Source organism: Bubalus kerabau, chromosome 4 (assembly GCF_029407905.1).
Source record: "Bubalus kerabau isolate K-KA32 ecotype Philippines breed swamp buffalo chromosome 4, PCC_UOA_SB_1v2, whole genome shotgun sequence".
Lineage (NCBI taxonomy): Eukaryota > Metazoa > Chordata > Mammalia > Artiodactyla > Bovidae > Bubalus > Bubalus kerabau.
In genome coordinates, this window is record NC_073627.1 from 53,870,678 (window position 1) to 53,891,865 (window position 21,188).

The 21,188-nt window shown below is 40.1% G+C and overlaps 1 protein-coding gene across 6 annotated transcripts in view; it reads right to left on the reverse strand.

Annotated features, from left to right (window-relative positions):
- CLTC (clathrin heavy chain) overlaps positions 1 to 17,762 on the reverse strand; it is a 75,266-nt gene extending 57,504 nt beyond the window's left edge. For all 6 annotated transcript variants that reach the window (XM_055577438.1, XM_055577435.1, XM_055577439.1 and 3 more), the window contains exon 1: positions 17,362 to 17,762. In XM_055577438.1, coding sequence (XP_055433413.1) covers positions 17,362 to 17,403 — 42 coding nt within the window. In that variant the 5' untranslated portion in view covers positions 17,404 to 17,762. The remainder of the gene's footprint in view (positions 1 to 17,361) is intronic.
- Positions 17,763 to 21,188: the final 3,426 nt, after the last annotated feature.

The window sequence follows — 21,188 nt, forward strand, 5'->3', positions numbered from 1 at the left end:
AAGAATTGATGCTTTTGAAAACTGTGGTGTTGGAGAAGACTCTTGAGAGTCCCTTGGACTGCAAGGAGATCCAACCAGTCCATCCTAAAGGAGATCAGTCCTGGGTGTTCATTGGAGGGACTGATGTTGAAGTTGAAATTCCAATACTCTGGCCACCTGATGCGGAGAGCTGACTCATTTGAAAAGACTCTGATGCTGGGAAAGATTGAGGGCAGGAGGAGAAGGGGACGACAGAGGATGAGATGGTTGGATGGCATCACCAACACAATGGACATGGGTTTGGGTGGACTCTGGGAGTTGGTGATGGACAGGGAGGCCTGGCGTGCTGTGATTCATGGGGTCACAATGAGTCAGATACAACTGAGCGACTGAACTGAACTGAATGGTATATGAGCTATATACCACAGAAACTGAATCACAGATTGTGGAACAAACCATTAATAAATTAAGAGAACATACTAAGCATCTACATACTTGCAGCTGTTTTCAGAGAATACACAATAATACTCAAACTGTCCACATTTTTTATCCTCTCAATTAGCAAAATATCACTACTTTTGAAGTTTGTTGTTCAGTCGCTAAACTGTGTTGTGATCCCATGGACTGCCGCATACCAGGCTTCCCTTCTGTCCTTCACCATCTCCTGGACTTTGCTCAAACTCCTGTCCATTAAGTCGGTGATGCCATCCAACCATCATGTCTTCTGTGGTCCCCTTCTCCTTCTGCCCTGAATCTTCCCCAGCATCAAGGTCTTTCCCAATGAGTCAGCTCTTTCCATCAGGTGGCTTAACTCTATTGGAGCCTCAGCATCAGTCCTTCCAATGAACATTCAGGGTTGATTACCTTTAGGACTGACTCGTTTGATCTCCATGGTATCCAAGGGACTCTCAACTGTTGAAGTTGGGAATATTCTGAGATATTCTTGGAAGTTTCTATAATAAAGTATCTTTTTTAAACTTCAAATAATTTTTATTATAACTATTATTTATAAAATAAGAATATGGAGTCAATACCCTTCGGTCCAAAAAAATGAATCTTTTTCTTTTTGAATAGTTGTGACATGCATATGACAAAGAATTCATTCTATACAAAAGGGTATGCTGCTGCTGCTGCTAAGTCGCTTCAGTCATGTGCGACTCTGTGCGACCCCATGAACCACAGCCCACCAGGCTGCCTCGTCCCTGGGATTCTCCAGGCAAGAACACTGGAGTGGGTTGCCATTTCCTTCTCCAATGCATGAAAGTGAAAAGTGAAAGTGAAGTCGCTCAGTCATGTCAGACTCTGTGCGACCCCATGGACTGCAGCCTACCAGGCTCCTCCGTCCATGGGATTCTCCAGGCAAGAGTACTGGAGTGGGGTGACACACGGGTATAACTACTATTAAAAGGCACTCACTCCACATTTCCAGTAATACCTCTCTCCCGCCAGCAACTAGGGATACTTTTCCATCTTAGATATCCTATGCCCAGGTTAAAAAAAAAATATGTATATATATTTCCAGTTTCCCTTAAAAAGAAACAACACTAGTCTCCCTTAAAAAAAACCAAAGCACTAATGGCACATGCACAGAAGCACACAGCCACTGACTGCTCCCTTGTAAAGAAGTCACCTGAACTTTGCAGTTTGTTTCGTTTCCAGGCTAGATTCTGCATACTAGTCTGTAAGTGGCACTACTCTAAGACTTGACACTTAAATCTAGTTCAGATGCTAAAAAATAAGTAGTCCTTCATCCCTAGTTACCCACTGGAGATTGGTTCCAGGTGCCCTGGCAGACATCAAAAATCCACAGATGCTGGTTAAGGCCTTTATATGTATGGGAAACCACAGATAAGGAGAGGAGGGTTGACTGTAAATAGATTTACTGTTAATCAGCACACCCAAACTCTGGAGTGCCCTGGAATTATATTTTACAAATGATACAGAATTGTTTCCTTTTCCTTTCCCCCTGTCCCCCCAATTTAGATTACATGCCAAAAGACAAAAAAGACACTGCATTCTTAGTTTTGTAGTGAGAAACAGTATTTCAGATTCCCCACAATCCAGAGAACAGAGAAGGTTCTCCATTCAAATAGACAATTACCATACAAATGCATAACTCTGATTATAAACTACAAATGCCATCCAAAATCAGTTTTGTGGATTCATAAGAGAAAAAATGTCTGGGTTTAGCCCTAGTTTTGCCACATAAATGACCAAAGGTAAATCAGTTATCTCTGTATATCTACCATTTCTTTATCTGAAACATGTGAGATGATAGTACATTTCCCACAATTGTGAGGATTTAACTGAAGTGCTTTCAGAACATAGTAAAGCCTCACTAGATACTATTAGCACATATAATACATGAGTACTCTGGCCAGCTCAAGATTAGCTTTTTTTGAATTTGCATTTTATCTGCTTAATTCAGCTGTGCTAGAAGTTGGCTAAAACTCGGGGTGTGAATTTCTTTGAACTACTGATAAAAAGATTACTAGTCTCTCTGTGCTCAACTTAGTAGACACTGCATGTTTGTTTTTTCTTTTGAGAAAAGGAAATTACCCTTTAAAATTTCCAATTCTGCTCTTTAAATTTACCCAACTAAAAGTCAGGTAGACACGTGACTCTTCAAAATCACGTAACATAGAATCATGTAATATATCCATGCCAAGTAACCCCATTTTACTTCAATTATTATTTTTAGGGGCACATGGAACAGTACTGTTGAGGCTTTCTAGCAAACTTGGCAAATATATCTCCTAAACCTTTGTTTAGGGAGCAAGCCAGGAAAACTAATGCAAACAGAAGGCGTAAGGTCAGGAGAAATAATTCTCTTTACCCTAAAGAGCTCAAGGCTAAGAAACAGCTGAAGTGGAAAGCACTTTCTCCCTTAGTGCGCCCAAGAGTTGAAGCTAGCTGGGTCAGAGAGACACGCACACACCGCTCCCCAGCCCCCGATACATTTCTAAAACCAAAATTTCCCAATTTTTCCTAATCTGCCCATGCCCCACTATTTCAGATCCATTTACCCAACTAAACCATAGCTCCTCAAATAAAAACTTTCTTAAAGAATGAAAGCCTCTGCCATTCCTGCCTCTCAATAGTTCTAAAGGCTCAAATATTCTTACACAAAAGGACAACATTTCTTTACTAATTGCATATGGCTAATTACTTTTCAGGATAATTACAGATTAAAGGATTTATGAAACCCAAGATTCTGCACTAATATAAATAAAACAGGAGAAGCTGTTCCTCGCAGAAGAAAGCTAACTTAAAAATGGTAAAAGACTGATGGAATTCTTTAAAAGTCAGTATTTTGCAATCAACACAATAATCGATTCAGACAAAAATCATCAATGGATACAAGAACACATGAAATTTTGAGAATCAAGAAGTATTTGTAATGTCTCAAAATACCTTCCCACAAAACAAAGGGAAAGGAGATTTATGGTGAAGAAAACTGTTAGACCCAACCCTCATCCAAGGGTTATGATAAAAGTTAACATAACTAGCAATGAGTCAAAATGACAGCATGTGCTTCCCTTCCCAATGTGAAGAATTACAAAGGACACATCACTCCTGCGGTATTTCTGACATACAGCCTGAATTCAATCAGAAGACACATCAGACGAACACAAACTGGGGAACATGCCACAAGAAAAATGACCTATATTCTTTTAAAAAGAGACAGGACAACTCAATGCAATTCATGATCCTGAATTTTCTTACAAAGAACATTACTGAACAACTGATGAAATCTGAATTGAGCCTGAGATAACACTAGTCTGTCAAATTCTTCACCTCAATCACTACAGTATGGCTGTATAAGACCATTTTGTTATTCTTATTAAACACATACTAGAGTATGTAGCATAGGAGAAGGCAATGGCACCCCACTCCAGTACTCTTGCCTGGAAAATCCCATGGATGGAGGAGCCTGGTGGGCCACAGTCCATGGGGTCGTTAAGAGTTGGACATGACTGAGCAACTTCACTTTCACACACTACTAGAGAAGGAAATGGCAACACACTTCAGTGTTCTTGCCTGGAGAATCCCAGGGACGGGAGAGCTTGGTGGGCTGCCGTCTGTGGGGTCACACAGAGTCGGACACGACTGAAGTGACTTAGCAGCAGCAGAGTATGTAATGGCAGAGGCATCATATCTGCAAACCACTTTCAAACAGTTCAGTAAAAAAAATGTACTGAAAGAGGATAAATCAAATGCAGCAAAAAAAAAAAAAAATTAACTGACAAATCTGGGTAAAGTGTGCAAAGAATCTCTGTACCATTCTTCAACTTTTCTGTAAATCTCAAACTCTGTAAGAATTAGAATGTTTCTTACAAGAGTCATAACTGAAGGCAACATACAGATCTTGCCTGGATCCTGCTTTAAACAAACCAAATTAACATTTAGGGACAATAAGGGAAATCTGAATATGGACTGGTTTTCAGAACATTGAGGAATTGTTAACTATTAGGATGTTATAATGCTACTGTGATTATAAAAAGCTTTTCTTATTTTCTAAAGATGCATGCATACTGGAATATTTATGAACCATTATAATAGCCTAAATTTTTAAAAATGTTTAAAACAAATACAGCAAAATAGCATTAAAAATCTAGATGACTGGGTATATGCTCTCACCAGTATTATGAAAATGTGCAAACTTATTATTTTTTGAAGTTTTAAAAAAGGGATGAAAAGGTTACAGAACTTGAAAATTAAATTGAAGCTATAAGGATTAGACTTTATTGGACAGTTTACCTGTAGGGCAGGAAGGCAGAATACAACCTTAAAAGGCAGAGATGAAAATCAAATCATTCATCTGGTTTGATTTTGCTCTGTAAAGAAGCTGAATAACATCTGCCCAATTAAAACTGAGAGGTTTGCTGCACTGTCCAATATGGTCACATGTAGCCATTTACTTTAGCTTAGTAAATAAAATTAAAATTCAGTTTCTCAGTCACACTGATCTCATTTCAACTGCCACATGTGACTACCATGCTGGAAAGCACAGAATGTAGAATATTTCCATTATTGCACAGTTCTACTGGAGAGCACTGTTTTCAGAAGTTTTTCTTCCGAGTCCAACAAGGACAAAGGGAGAACTTCTTTTAAATTAAATTCTGGCAAAATATAAAGGACAGCTGGCAAAAAGACACACGCACCTTAGATAAGGATTTCAGACAAGACAAGGGGAAGCAGAAAAAAATTACAACTTTCAGGTTTCAGAGCCCAGGTAGCTGCAGGAGGCTTAAGGGAAAAAAGTCTACAAAGTTCAATGCTACAAGTCCAAGGAAGAGCCCACCTCACTCTGCGTGTTTCTTTCAAGAAAGCGCTGAACATTCAAATAGCTAAGGCCCAGGTGCTGATGTAATTTCTTCAGAGAACAGGGGAAAAGAAAAGCCCATCTCTGTGCCTGATAAACCACCACTGCCTCAATTTCTAAGATGCTCATCAATGTCAAAAAGCTTTTGCAGAAAGAGTACAACTGAAGATGAACCCTCAATTTAAAAAATGTTGACTCTGAAAGAGACTGTATTAAAATCAAAGAAATGTGGTAAAAAAAATTTTTTTAACTTCAGCAATATTAGATTCAGAAATCTAAGTTAAATGCTCATCAGTTTTTAACATTTTAAGCTTTGATTTTCCAGTCTTGGTTTTGAAACTATAGATTTAACTGTCCATGTGGCAAACAGAAAAGAGAAAGTGTCTATCACTGTATGAGGGGGAGCAAGGCATGATTAGGTGCTGCATAAAAGGTTTAAGCAGTTTAATAAATGGCAAGTTCTTAGAGCTTCCCTGGCAGCTCAGATGGTAAAGAATCTGTCTGCAATGCGGGAGACCTGGGTTTGATACCTGGGTCGGGAAGATCTCCTGAAGGGGGGGCATGGCAACCCATCCAGTATTCTTGCCTGGAGAATCCCCATGAACAGAGAAGCCTGGTGGGCTACAGTCCATGGGGCTGCAAAGAATTAGACACGACTGAGAGACTAAGCACACAAGCTCTTAGAATAGCATGGGGGCACATAAGAATTTGTTTTAGAGATTTCTATCCTTTTACAGTTATTTAACTCTGGGACCATGGTCTCATGACAAACTATTCGAAAACAGATTGGCTCTGATGTCATGCTACTAACATTACATAGCGAGGGCCAATGTGGGAATCGCTTTTTTTCAAAATTCTTGTTACTAAAGAAAGCTTGGAAAAACCTTCACGTATCAAGGAAATCAGGAAATCCATTGACGGTGAGTCAGCATCTATTAGAATACATTAGTGATCAAACTATGAAAACGTTGTTAAAGGAACCAAATGGACTATGTCTATATTAATCCAATAGTATACATGTGTTAAAAAGGGTAGAAAAAATAAAAAGAGTAAAAAATTCTGCCATAAGACAATTCAACCAACTAAAACCAGACTACTTTTTCAATGTCCAATTCTTTGACTAGCTAAAAATGACACTCTCCATCAGCCTAACGTCTGTCTAAGCAATCAATCACAATTGTGTTTGTGCCTACAAATATCATACAATTTAAAGAATAACAAATTTGCTTTGAGTCTACTAATTTCATCCAGCACTTCCTACATCTGATCAGACAGGAACATTTACTGGAAACAGGTTTCTTTATAAGCACACCCGGGGAGTCTGCTTCCTAATGAATGACTAGTAAGCTCAGGACACAACTCATTTACCAGCTGAATCAGCTGAAGATCAAAATATATTAAACTTTGTGTCTATGACAGCATTATTAAGGAGTATGTTTCACAATTAGTGCTTGGCTTTACACTTTCCGGTTCCTTCCTCCTTTTTCGTCTTAATAGTTACAATGTAAAGGAAGGATGTACAGATACTGTGTTTCAGACAAGGCAGTTTTTGTGCCTGCTCTCATATAATCCTACTTCAGTTACATTTTCTGTAAATGAACCATGCGTCTTTTGGGGGGAGGGGGAGGTGCACCATGTGGCCTACAGGATCCTAGTTCCCCCACCAAGGATGGAACCCTCACCCCCTGCAGTGGAAGCACAGTCTTAACCACTAGGCAGAGAAGGAAGTCCCTGCATCTTGTATCCTGATAAAGACTTAAGTCTTTATTTACTTTACTGCTAGAGTAAAGAAGTCAACAATTTTAGTCCTGTTGATACTTGGATGTCACCCAATACTGATATTTTTAAGTGCTTGAAGATCTGGTTAACTTCCTACCCAAGGATTTCACTCAGCATGACTTCCTTTAAAGTTCCAAACATCCTCTACCTTCACCAGCATTAATCGCAGAGAAGAAATGCTGACAGTAGTGACTGCTGAGCCTTTCCAGGAAACTAGCACAACGTCAAAAACTGCGATTGCTGTTTCCTATAGGAAATTTTAAAAATGCTGAAAACGCAGCATTCCTTTAGTTCTTTCATCAATTGTATAGCAGCCACTGTTTTCTATGTACTTCACACATTTTAAGCAACAAATAAAAATGCCCTTGTAGACTCCATACTTAACATATACATTTGTTTCTACTCCATGTAAATCTCTGAAGCAATCATTCTCAGGAGAATTTTTTTTTTTTTTAACTCTGGTCACTCACTCCAAAATGTTTAATACTTTCAGGAAGGAACCATAGTTGTAGACAGGAACTGTAAGACTACTAGCTTTGGTAAACTATCAGGAGACTCAAAGAATTTTTCCTACTTGTAGCCAGCTAACTGGAAAATTTCAAACCTTGTATGTGACTCATTCTTTAAGAACCCAATAATTTGATGAAATATCACATATTAATTCTAACCAAGCTGCAGGGGAATACATGTACACCCCAAATCTTGCAGATAGATGTGACTCCCCAGGGTTTTGCCCTTTCATGTATAAATGCCATTTAGCTGGCACAAAACAACTGAATGCTACCAAAGTTATGACTGGTTCTAGGTGGTGGTTACAGGTATTAATTATCTCAGAAGAAATAGAAATGCAATCTAAAGCAGGACACACAATTTAATGGAGGGCAGAACTACAAAGATTGGGAGAGAACACACAGAAATAAAAACACCCAACAGGGTATTCATTTTCCCAAGCAGACTATTCCCTGGTCATCCAAAAAAGCTTCTGATAACTGTTGGAAAGAATGTGGAAATACTAGAACCCTCATACATGGCTGATGGGGATGTAAAATGGTGTAGCCGCTGTGAAAAAGTTGGGTGGTCCCACAAAAAGTTAAAATACAGAATTTACCACAGTGTTACAGTATTAGTCACTCAGTCATGCCCAACTCTTTCTGATCCCATGGACTGTAGTCCACCAGGCTCCTCTGTCCATGGAATTCTCCAGGCAGGAATACTGGAGTGGACTGCCATCTCCTTCTCCAGGGGATCTTCCCGACTCAGGGATCAAACCCCAGTCTCCCACACTGCAGAGTGCAGTTACCATATGACCCAACAATTCCACTCTTCAGTATATATTCAAAAGAACTAAACATAGGTATTCAAACAAAAACTTGTACATTAATGTTCACAGCAGCACTATTAACAACAGTCAACAGGTAGAATGAACACATGTTTGTTCATCAGTTGATGAAAGGAAAAATAAAATGTGGTATATCCATTCAAAGGAGTATTATTCAGCCATAAAAGAATGAAGTACTTATACTAATACATATGGCTAAACCTCAAACAGTATGCTGAGCAAAGGAGGTTAGACACAAAAGATCACAGACTGTATGATTCCATTTACAGATATTCGGAGACAAAGCATATTAATGGTTTGGGGGGATGGGAGGAAGGCGACAGCTTAATGGATATGAGGTTTCCTTCTGGTTTAATGAAATGCTTTAGAACTAGATACAGGTGATAGCTGCAAAATATTGTGAACATACTAAATACCACTATATTGTTCATTTTTAAATGGTTAATTTTAATTTTAGATGTGCTTAATATATAATTCAAGTAGTCATTTGACTTAAGTTTATAAACATTTAAACGTATAGAGTAACCTGGAAATGACTTTCTACTGTTCACATTTCAGAAACCATTTTAAACTCTTCAAATGCATGTTTCACAACAGAGTCTTCATTAGCAGTAGAAAAGTCATCTCCATTCCATCACAGTGCTTTTAAAAAATTCATTATGGTGCAATCATGGTAAATTTATAACATGCCTCTGATTTCTTTTTATGTATCAGGAGTTGTTTTACACTTCTTTTTGGATTATAATCTCCAGAAACATCTCCCTAATGGACTGGTTTTCAAGCAGTATTTAAAATGTTTGCTTACAACATCAGACAGTTTTAATTGTGAGGCAATACAGAGAAGAATAATAAGACGTGTTACCTCTTACCAATGCAGCTGATTTCAAGTCCATGGTAGCCTTCACTGAATAATGATGTAGTATTCAATTCAAACAGAAGCAACTGTGAAAGGACTCAGTAATATGAGTACTTGGTAAGACTGTTTACGTAAGGAAACTCTTTCCAGAGGAATATTTTATGGTTTAAAAAAGAAACCTGCCATAGATTTGCACAGTTCAGTAGGAAAGAATGTAAAGTATTATAGAGAACTGGGAAAGAGATGGATTTTGTAAACTATCTTCTGCCTACAAGTTGTCTTCCCTAATTATTAATCTTTCAAATAATGAGATCTACCCAAAGTCAGTTTGTCAAGCTGAGCATATGTGGATAGTCTCTTGCTTCCCTCTGTCCACAATAGTCGTTTTTAAGCCCTTTTTCTCAGATGAGCAGCTGGTCAGAAATAGATGAAAGCAACTCTCAATCCAATTCTCATTTTTCATTTCACACGATTCCAAGGGTCCTTAAAAACTGCAACCCCCAGGACCTCAATTCTTTCTCCCCCACTTCAGAAATGGACTGGATGAAGAAAAGGAGGAAGAGGAGGAGGAGAATCTGGTACAACTCCAAGAGCTTGGCTTCAATAACTCACTAAATAGGCATTTTTGCCCCCTCTCGCATAGCATATATGTTCAACTCTACTGGATGAAGAGGCCCTCCAGCAAAAGGGCTAAGGATGAATATTTGAGTATCTGTATGGGCTAAGTATCATGATATAAATACAAACACATACTATAGTCTAACATAACAACTGCCAAAAAGTATTATTTTAATTATTTAATAAATGAGGAAGTTGAGGAAAGCTAAGATAGAGCTTGGATTAAACATCTGAGACATTTTACACAATGGTATATTGCATAATTAAAAAATTTTAATGTGACAAAATGATTTCAATGGACCCAGTTCCTACTCTTTCAAAAATAGGCTTTAAAATCTGCTGTACTTCAGAATCTGCAGTCCAGTGGTTAAGACCCAAGCTTCCACTGCAGGAGGCAGAGGTTTAATCCCTGCACAGGTTCAGTTCAGTCGCTAAATCGTGTCTGACTCCGTGTGTTGCTACCCCATGGACTGCAGCACGCCAGGCCTCCCTGTCTATCACCAACTCCCAGAGTCTACTCAAATTCATGTCCATTGAGTCTGTGATGCCATCCAACCATCTCATCTTCTATCGTCCCCTTTTCCTCCTGCCCTCAATCTTTCCCAGCATCAGGGTCTTTTTCAATGAGTCAGTTCTTCGCATCACGTGGCCAAAGTATTGGAGTTTCAGCTTCAGCATCAGTCCTTCCAATGAATATTCAGGACTGATTTCCTTTAGGATGGACTGGTTGGATCTCCTTGCAGTCCAAGGGACTCTCAAGAGTCTTCTCCAACACCACAGTTTAAAAGCATCAATTCTTCGGTGCTCAGCTTTCTTTATAGGTAGGGGAACTAAAGATCCCACATGCTTCAAGGCACAGCCATAAATAAATAATAAAATCTGCTGTACTTCAGAACTTAAAGAAAAGCCCTTATTTACCCAATGATTCAGAACAGGAAGTATTAATATTACTGGCAGTTCTGCCTCCAAAGCCCAATCCCACAAATCTCTAACCCCTTTCCCATCTATGGTTATGCTATTCAAACTGAACAGGCATGCTCTACTCCCACTTTCCCCTTTCTTCCTCCCCAAGCACAACAGTCTTCTTGAGTTCCATTCTAGTTTTACACTAGAATAAACACAAAAACATGAATAACATAGTAAAGCAGAAGTTTCCTGCTTTCACAAGTGGCTTCAGACTGGAACACATTCACTCTCCAGTCATTAAGGAAAGAAAGAGAAATTTGAGTTCAGCCTTATGAAAGGGATATAGTTAATTCTTAGATATTACAAGTTAATCGGATCCCAATCATTCTGCACAACTTTTTACCAGGAACCTGGATAAAGCCCTTTGAAAAACCTCAGCTAAATACCTGTTTAAAGGCACAGAAAATCAGGTATTGGTTCACCTGGCCCCTACTTTTCTCATAATATAAAAACTTCTGACCTAAAAACAACCAACTGCTGCTGCTGCTAAGTCGCTTCAATCATGTCCGACTCTGTGCGACCCCATAGTCGGCAGCCCACCAGGCTCCCCCGTCCTTGGGATTCTCCAGGCAAGAACACTGGAGTGGGTTGCCATTTCCTTCTCCAGTGCAGGAAAAGTGAAAAGTCAAAGTGAAGTCACTCAGTCGTGTCCGACTCTTAGCGACCCCATGGACTGACGCCTACCAGGCTCCTCCTACTAGTAAAATGTACACAAAGATCACCACAGCACATATACAAAGCATACAGATAGTTACCAAGTGAGGCAACATGCCACAATGAAAGAGCAAATATTAAAGTTTAACCTCCCACTCACTAGCTGTGTGAGACTCTACAGGTTAACTGCTATGAACTTCTATTTTCACCATCTAACCTTTCCTACCTGAAGGGATGTTCTTGCTAATCAAGTGAGATCATGAATGTAAAATATTTAGCAGAGTTCCTGACACAACAGTAGGTGTTCAAATAACTCTAATGGTCAATTTTTGATCTTGTAGATTTCAGGACAATTAAGATTTGATGAATAGTTACACCCTCTATCTTAAATTATGTCTTTTGTAACACAAAAGAAGGGACAAAAATCTAAGTCTGACAGATGGGTTTTGCATAATACATTCAGATCCAGGCCTCCTGCCACCCCCCTGAGTTAAGAGCATTAGCCTCAGGCGCTTGGCCAAGAAGGGTTGGGGGGGGTGGGGGGGAAGACATCTAGAGCTGTAAACTTTGCTATGGCTTACAATTTGATTTTATGAAGCAGCTTAAGCACAGCTATGTAAATAAATTTTTAAAAATAGCCTCTTTCTAATATAAAAGACTAAGATCTCATTTCCTATCTAAGCGAACACACATTTCTGCACTATCATTTTATACAAGAACAAATAAACAATACTAACAAAGGCCTGACTGGCATTCCAGGTGGGCATTTTATCAGATGTGGTTTATTAGGAGTCTCATCTATCTGACCAAGGGACACTGATTACAGATGTACCAATGGCACATGTGAGCACTCATGGGATATAAGAAATGATTAATGTACAAATTTCTTTCTTTTGGGTAGTTTCAGAGCAGAATCAATTTTGTATCATACGACTATTTGTATTAAATCCTGCATTGTATCAAACATTCAGTAACAACCATGCTTACAGTTACATGTGGACAGCCTCTGAGAACTAGTCAATGCAAGCTGCAGTCAGTTTTGTTCACCACTTTGTCCTTATTGTAACATAATTGTTGATATATAGTAAATATTCAAATTTCAGGTTGAGTACCAAATATTTATAAACCATAAAAATCTAGGTCTTAAGTCTACATATATGTGTCACTGGCTGAGAGGTATCTGACCAAAATATACTGGACAAAAATTATATAGCTAACAATACCCTTCAAATGATACACCAAGTACTTTCACATACACGATAGACAGACCTTCACGATAACTGTGAGGTAGTACACCTATTTTACAGAGAAAAAGGAGCAAGAGGCAAGTCTTAACCTGCCTTCTCCAATACTCCAGGCATATTCCACAAGCCACATGCAGTTCCGAGCACCTGAAATGTGGTCATTGTGACTGAATTTATTTTCAATATTAAGTTAATTAAAATTAAACAGTAACAAATCAAGACAATTATGGCAAACTTATGTTTGGAACAACCTATATATGCAAACCTGTTTTTCCAACTTTAACTTTATGAATGATGAGATGTGCTCTAAGCATAAAATACCTATCAGATTTTGAAAATTCAGTACCCCCAAAAAAGGAATATAAAATATCTCACCTGAAAGATTTATACTGATTACACATTGAAATAATAACATCTGGGGTCCACTGAGTTAAATAAAACATTAAAATTAATTTTACCTGTTTTTTACTTTTAATATGGCCACTAGAAAATCAGATATGGCTTGATTTTTCTATTGGATGGCACTGATCTCAACACCCTCCAGACCCCTGCTCTGTCTACTCTACCACATCATTAACCACACATTAAAGCAGTAGAAGTCACTTCTCAGAGCAAAGTCCAACAGAAAAAAAAAAAAAAAAGGCACACCAAGATACTGCATAACCATCTTAACGCCAATCACTGTTTTTCTTTGAAATATTTAGTGTCAGAAGACCTAGATTTAAATCCCACTCTGCAGTGTTCCTTTCGGCACTAGTTTGAGTCTCATTCTCCAGCTGTTTAAGATACTAAGTGAAGACTTGGAAGCACCTGCCACATTCATAGGACACAACACACTCTCACAAGTGCTGCTCCTTCCATTCACTAGTCACTGTCCATCATCACCACTTCCCAAAAGAGACAGTATTCAACCAACACTCTGTATTAATAAGCATTAGCTAACACAATGTCCTAGGGACTTCACTGGGAGTCTAGTAGTTAAGAATCCGCCTTCCAATGCAGGGGACATGGGTTCAATCCCTGGCACAGGAACCAAGATCCCACATGCTGCAGGGCAAGCCCACATTCTCCAACGAAGACCCAAAGCAGTCAAGTAAATAAATACTTTTAAATGTTCTAGACATATAAATATGGGTGACCAAATAAATCTTCACCCTTACAAAGCACATCAGCATTGCCTGCAATTGTGCAGTCCAATGTCCTCGTTAATAGCTTCATGTAGCTATTGACATTTATACGCTAACTGAAAAGAAGTAAAAATTTAGTCCCTCAGTCATTACAGCAACATTTCAAGTGCTCAATATGCCCTGTAGCTAGTATAAATTTTCATCATGGAATAAAGTTCTACTGCAGAGTAGCTTTCAAAAAGTTAAAGCCACATAGTAACAGTAACAGGAAAACATCTTGTTAAATATAATTCAAATATTATAGGTTAAGGTTCCTGAAATCATGTACTTCACTCCACACCAAAATGAAAATGACTGTGATTCTACACACACACACACAGCATTTTATGTCTTAAATTATTTCCTAAACAGAGTGAAAGCACATTCCCTAGAATTAGCCATGGGATTCTCCAAGCAAGAATACGGGAGTGGGTTGCCATTTCCTTCTCCATGGGATCTTCCCGACCCAGGGATCGAACCCAGATCTCCCACCTTGCAGGCAGACGCTTTAACCTCTGAGCCACCAGGGAAGCCTTTAGAATTAGCCACACCCCTTTAAAAGTTGAGTAAATTGACCATTAGGAAAATACTGAAAAACCTGATACATCTTAAATGTGGAAGCTATTCCTAGAGTAGACTGCCACCTGATTCTAGGCCATATGACTCTTCCAGGTGGCAGAGTTAAGCATATAACATATCCCAGTAACTCAGCACTGCTTTCTCTTTGCAAATCAAAATAACCATTATCAAGAACCCCCACCACTGAGTTCACAACACATTCCATGCCTGCATTTATGGATCAAAGGGAAAAGAACAGGGTTGGGAGATTTTTAATTCAGACCCAAAAAACCTGGGAATACAGCAGAATGTGTCAATCAGCATAAAGATACTAAATGAGCTAAGAAATGATAACTGCAGGCACTCTATACACAGCTTAGGATTTTTTTCAGAACCTGCAATTCTAACAAAATCTTGTTCAAATAGGCACTCATCTGTTCACTGCTATCAGCCTAAACATCTTAAAAAAGAAAAAAAAAACTTCATAACTTAAAATATTAAGTTCATTTGATGTAGTTCTAAACCCTTGATGACAGACCCTTCAGTTGGTCCAAGTAGTTAGATGGTATAAAAATAAATTCATTTCAAGTTCACCCTTTGAAGCTTTCACAGGTTAATGCTACACTCAAGTTCCTCAATTCTTGTTCCCAATTATTATCTTAAGTGTTTCAGAAAGTTTTTGCTACTTAGCAAACTGGCAGGGGCTCAGAGGTCAAAGACCTAAGATGCCAATTAAAATAATCCTTAGTATACAGTCACCATAGCAAGCTTAAGCTTAGGCATGGGATATATATACTACAAAAATTTAAAGACTGAATTCTTTAAGTATATTTGCATAGCTACTTTACACTCAACTCTTCAAAGTATTTGAGAAGATGGCTTCACTCAAGTATTTGCAAAAACTATGAACCACTTAGAAAGGAAACCCATATTAAATGTGTCTTCAATTAGTGACACGGTTGAAATCCAACCTTTGGAATTATTCAATAATCTTGTTTCTTCATTAATAGAAATGAGAAAACTATTGCTCAAACTACCACTAGTCAAGAAACAAGATTTACTAGTGGGATATGCCTCTGTTTTGTAAAGCAAACAGCAATTGTTAACTGCTTTTCTTGTGTATGATTTTACATACTTTTGTCTGCAGGAAGATTATACAGTGTGAGGACAAGGGTGTGTTTTCCTTTCATACTCAAAGACATTATTTTCCTAACCCTTCACATTCAACAATAGTAACCACAGCAATAAAAATTTGGATGGAGCATGAACAATAATTTCTGGGTCCACTCTGTCACTTAATGTTTTTTGACCTTTTGTCAAATAGTGTTCTACTGCATCGGATGAGTTATCTGAAAACCAAAAATGGCTGAATAAAAGTGCATTACTTAACTCATTTTTTTGAGTAAAGATTACTCATTATATTTCAAGACAAAGGAAAAGAAGTCTTGCTGATGCAAGCAAAGGTGATAATCTGTAAAAAAACGAAATTATGTTGACAGCCAGAATATTAAACCTAATACAAGAAGGCTTTCTATACGTTATAACAATGGCAGAAAGTAAACAGCATTCCATGATAAAGTGTCTAGTAGGTCACTAGTATGAGTGCCATGTCAAACCACTGGCATCTCATGTCATTACGAATTAGTCCTTCAAATGATTGAGGGGAGGCAGTACTCTTTAAGGAGGTAACTGGAAAGAAAACATACTTTATGAATAAGTTTATTTCAGCCAAAGTAAAACAAGGATTGGTGAACCAGGAAAATCAGAAGCTCAAAAGACGACTTAATTCAGTCAAGTCCTCCAATGATCACCTGCCTGGGCCCGCCATGGGCAAACTGCCAGATAAAGACAGTCTGTTGCCTACAGGATACTGCACCATGGGGAAGAACTCTAGAACCTACTAAAGGCAGCCAATTACAGACCAAATAACCCTGCATATCTCAGGGCAAGTGTGCTATATCCCCAGGGTTCATTCAATTCCTTGCAATCCTGAGGGAGGTACTCACACCAAGGCAACTACCTGCTAACCTCCGGCAGACCCCACGATAACCTCTGGACAACTCATTTCTCTTTTCTAGAACCAAAGAGGGGATAAAAGCTGCGCCATTCGCAGACAAATCAAGAAAGTGAATAAAGGCGAGTCCCCCCTAAGAACCTTGACCCACCCCCGCCCCACGCACTCTGAAATTGACACCACACTGTTAAACACATTCCCCCATTCTATCCTCTTCCTTTTCCTTCAGTGACCTTCCCTGTTCCTACTGCTTTGGGCAAGGCAAGAGAGAAGCTGCTGTCGTTCCCCCACCCCCGGGGAAGGTGCCCTTCCCTCTGAGAGGCGCAGGAGGAGGAAGAAAAAAAAGCTTGCTCCTCCCCAACCCACCCGCGCCACAACTCCTAGGTGCAGGCACGATGGGGGGAAAGGGGAGAGAGCGAGCGCAATCAGAAGTGACAGCCCTGCGCTGGCTTGGGAGAAGAGAATTCCTGCTCCGGAAGAAACGCGGGAGATCACCACCACCGCACAACTCCCCCCGTCCCCGGCTCCACGAACCCAAATGAATGAACTGAATAAAACCGGGGGGTGGAAGGGTTTATCATGCGCAGCCCTCGCCATCCAGGAAGCGAAGACAGAGAGGCCTTCAAACCCCAGCGTGGCCTCGCTCCCCTACGGATCTCGACTCGCTTCCTTGCCACCCAAGCCCCACATCAATCATTTAACCCTTTAAGCTTTCCGAGATAATGCACCGTTCTCCATCTACCTCAGGAACCGACACCCCCCCTCCTCCGATTCTACTCTTTTTGGCTTGGACTCAGACTCCCGCTTCTTCCTTCAGACCTCCCTCGTCTCCACAGCCCTCACGAGCCCCGGCCCACCGCACCTGAAGATGCTCCTGAAAACGAATTGGCAGAATCTGGGCCATGGCGCTGTCGGGGGGTATGGTCTCCTCCTGTCACTGGGGCTGCGGGGCAGTGGCTGCCCGGGCTCTCCAAGGAGAGGAGGAGAAGGGGGAGGGGGGAGGCTGGGCTCAGCAGGAGAGTCTCCGGGGACGCAGGAAACTGGCAGGCAGACGAAAGAGCTCAGGTCGGGGGCGGAGGCTCCAGGGTCCGGGACAGCCGCAATGGCGGAACCGGGCGCAGCGCAGACTCCGGAAACGGCTGAGCCCTGCGGAGGGATCCCGGCAACAGAACTCCGCCCCAGTCACTTCACCCCCCTCCGCCTTATGTACCCCTCCACGGAGGGCCGCGGTGCCGCGGTGCGCAGGAATTCGGGGCGCAGTGCGCCCAGGGCCTCGCTGACGGCTGCGACACTGCAATAAATAGAGGCATCGAAGGGACTACTTTTTATGCCTCATCACTTTCCCCAGCCGCCTGCTTTTCCCTCCCCCTCCACCACCTTTTTTTGCATTTTGCCACATCATGCGACTAGGGGCGACCAACGTCATTTCCGTGGGCGCCTTAGGTCCCACCCACGTACTTCCGGGTGCACGTGACGCTGGTCGGGAAAGGTCGGCTGGTCGCTGCCAGAATGCAGAGCGAGTTCTGGGGAAGTGCGGCGTCTCCTGGGAACGAGGTGGCTGTTGGGCCGCCCTGAAGAATGGCGGTGCTGCTGCCTTCTGCGCCCTGTTTAAATCGAGTCCTTTAGGAAGAGGACGTGGCATGGGCAGATGGGCCCAGCCTCCCGCCCTCTCCGTGACTCAGGGAAACGGCCTCCCTGCAGAGCGCTCCTGGCAGTAGGCTGCTGCCCTCCTCCCCCGCCGGGTTCCGTGTGGTGGGTGGGTGGTGGTTACCTCCAAAGGAGGGGGCATTGAAATGGGGCTTAAAATCCTCTCTGCCCTTCTGACGGTTGGAGAAGCTGACGCTTGGATTCTAGCAGAGCTAATAGTCTCTTCGGATGTTAAACAATTGACTCAAAGGGCAGTGAAGGCCATTGATGAGGTATCTCAAATAGGCCTTGTGATGGCCTTTCTTAACGTTTCTGCGGACATTTTGGCAGACGTGTTCGTGAGTGTAGCCTAGTAATTTGCTGGAGATTTTGAGTGTCCTAAATGCGCTCAAGAATAGGACTGAAATTGTAGCAGAAAGACTTTTTTTTCAGCCATGTCAAATAATGAACTCAAAGATTTAGGTTAAAGTTGGGTTTTTCCTCCGTGTGGCTAAGATTCGCTCTTGGAGAAAGAGATTAACTATTAGTGGTGTGTTTCAGTGGGACCACCTCAACAGTGTAAATTAGCAGTGTTTGGGAATGCAGGTACCTCAAAGCTGAAGCATCGTGTCTTCTCACTGCGTTAAGGTGTCTACGGTATTCAGTATCGGTTAATAACCTTCCCAGTACTTTGTTGCTAAAGTATAAGCTATAAGGATGCTTCATAACAGCACAAATACAATTAAGGATAAAAATTTTCGTTCTGTGCCTTTCGTTTTAAAAGAGATGTAATGGTTTTTCCAGAAAGAGCTTGAGGAGCTATTCAAGTACACATTAATTATTTTTAGTGCCCTTTTCAGTTAAACATAAAACCCCTATTAGGTAGACAGTAATTTTGTGTGTCAAGCAGTTTTACTTAGAGAAATTTGCTTAATCATTTAAATTGCTTTTAATGTTTTCCCCAAAGTATATTTCACATACTGAGAATGAGAGAAGAATCTTTGGCAGTTAAAATAGCAGATAGACTATTCTGCAAAGAAAAGCCCCACCACCATGTCATCAGAGTGAATATTTATGCTTGGCAAAATTTCATTATGTTTTGTTAAGCTAAATACTTGAAGATCTGTACTCTGCAGCATTTGAAATGACCTAATAACCAGTTTAAACACGAGCTGCTTTGAATCTTTTTTCGAAGTATGCAAATTCTAAATTAAAGATCTAAAGGTGTTGCTGCTCTATTACACAGTTAAAGCAGTAGCTTTAATCAACTTATATTTCCAGTCTCAGAATCCGGGATACAAATGAGCTATAATATGAACCGGCGACCAAAATTTTATTAATAAGAGTCTTGCATTTTCAGACAGACCTCTAATTTTAAATATACGGTCAGAATCCACAAAGCAATGGATTTTAGCTTGGATATTTGGTGTGGAATATGTAACCAAAAATGCACTGAGATTGTTAAAGCGACTGCTGTGTCATCACGCAGAGAAATGAATGCCTTGTTTTCACAATCATTTACAGTATACCAACTCATTTTTCAAGAGAAAAAAATGTACTAGATGATAAACTTTAAAAAAAATAACACCAAAACCCAAATCTGTGCCTTAACTAAGGATTTTTGGCTGAGATAATGAGAGAGCTTTTTATGGTAGTACACTGTTCTTGTTAATGTGTAGAAGCAGGACAAAAGGTTATCAATACTTTGTTTATAAGCCCTAGAGGCTGAGTCACTGTTAACGGTTACCTGAGCAGTAACTAAATGGCTTTGTTTTCAGGCACTACCTTAAGTTAGAGAAGATGGAGGGGGAAAAACACTCAGCATTTGTTATCTGGTTTATAAGGTTATTGAACTATGACGAAGTCTTTTAATAAGACTATAAATGTTATTGTCATCATGGCTTTTGGTTTCAGAAATCCAATATTTTAGTAAGGTAGCAATGTTAATAAAATAGCCATTCTTTTGAATTTGAAGGTATTTTTAGCAGAATATTCAATAGTAGGTACTTGCTTTGAGTTATACCAAGTGCCAACAGCAAAAACTGCATTGCTTGTCAGCTATTTCGAGGAGTGCCAGTTTCTCAAAACCTACACAAGAAAACTTTATTGTCTCCTGAACACTATGCCAGGACCTGTGTTATACAGGACCTGTGTTATACATATCAATGAGAATGACACATCAGAAAAACTTCATTGTAGGATTCCTCTGTAGTTTTCATCTTCAAGCAATGGTGGATTTAAGGCCCATACCTTTTAACTTGACCTTTTAAAAATAGCCTGAACTAACTGCATTGCAAAAGCCACAAAGTAAAGGCATTTCTCAGACATTAAGAGATTAATTTTGAAGCAGAAGTTTAAACTTAACCCACTGTACCAAATATTTTAAATTCAGATTTTAATGAAATCAAGGATATACTTGAGCATTACCTAAGTAAGATAAGTGGTTTTGCCATTTAAACAGCAGCTTTGAGAAACATCTCAGCCCCCTAGGACTAACTGCTATGAATCCCAGCAGGATTAAAGAGCATATTAAAGGCCAATTAGTGACTTGGGTATCAGTGCCCCCTTTATTTTGATCCTGAACAAGTCACCAATCAGGTAAAGCTCACCCAAAATGACATTTATAAAGCAAGACAATAACTTTCATGGTATTATTTTAGTATAAAATGGACCTTAACATATACTCAGTTACCACTCACTGCCCAGGCCTGTCCTAAACCTGATTTATATAGACAAGTTTGATAATGTATCAAGGATGGCAATAAGATCTGAACTGAATCTGTTCTGCATCAGGATCAACCATGTTCCAAGTAAACAGTCCAGTCTACCCCTGTGGGAATACAATCTGGAATCTAGCATATTTTAGGCCCCTCCCAAGTTTTCTAAAGGTTAAATCAGATTCCAGCAGAGGAATGAAGTAGCTCAGAACATTACCTTAAAAAGTCAGCTCAGAAAAGTTGGTTCAAATATAGTGATACACAGAGCTTTGGGGACAGAAAAACCCAGAATAGTACCAACACTACTGATCAACAAAGTCAGATACTGTGTCACAACGTCCCTTTC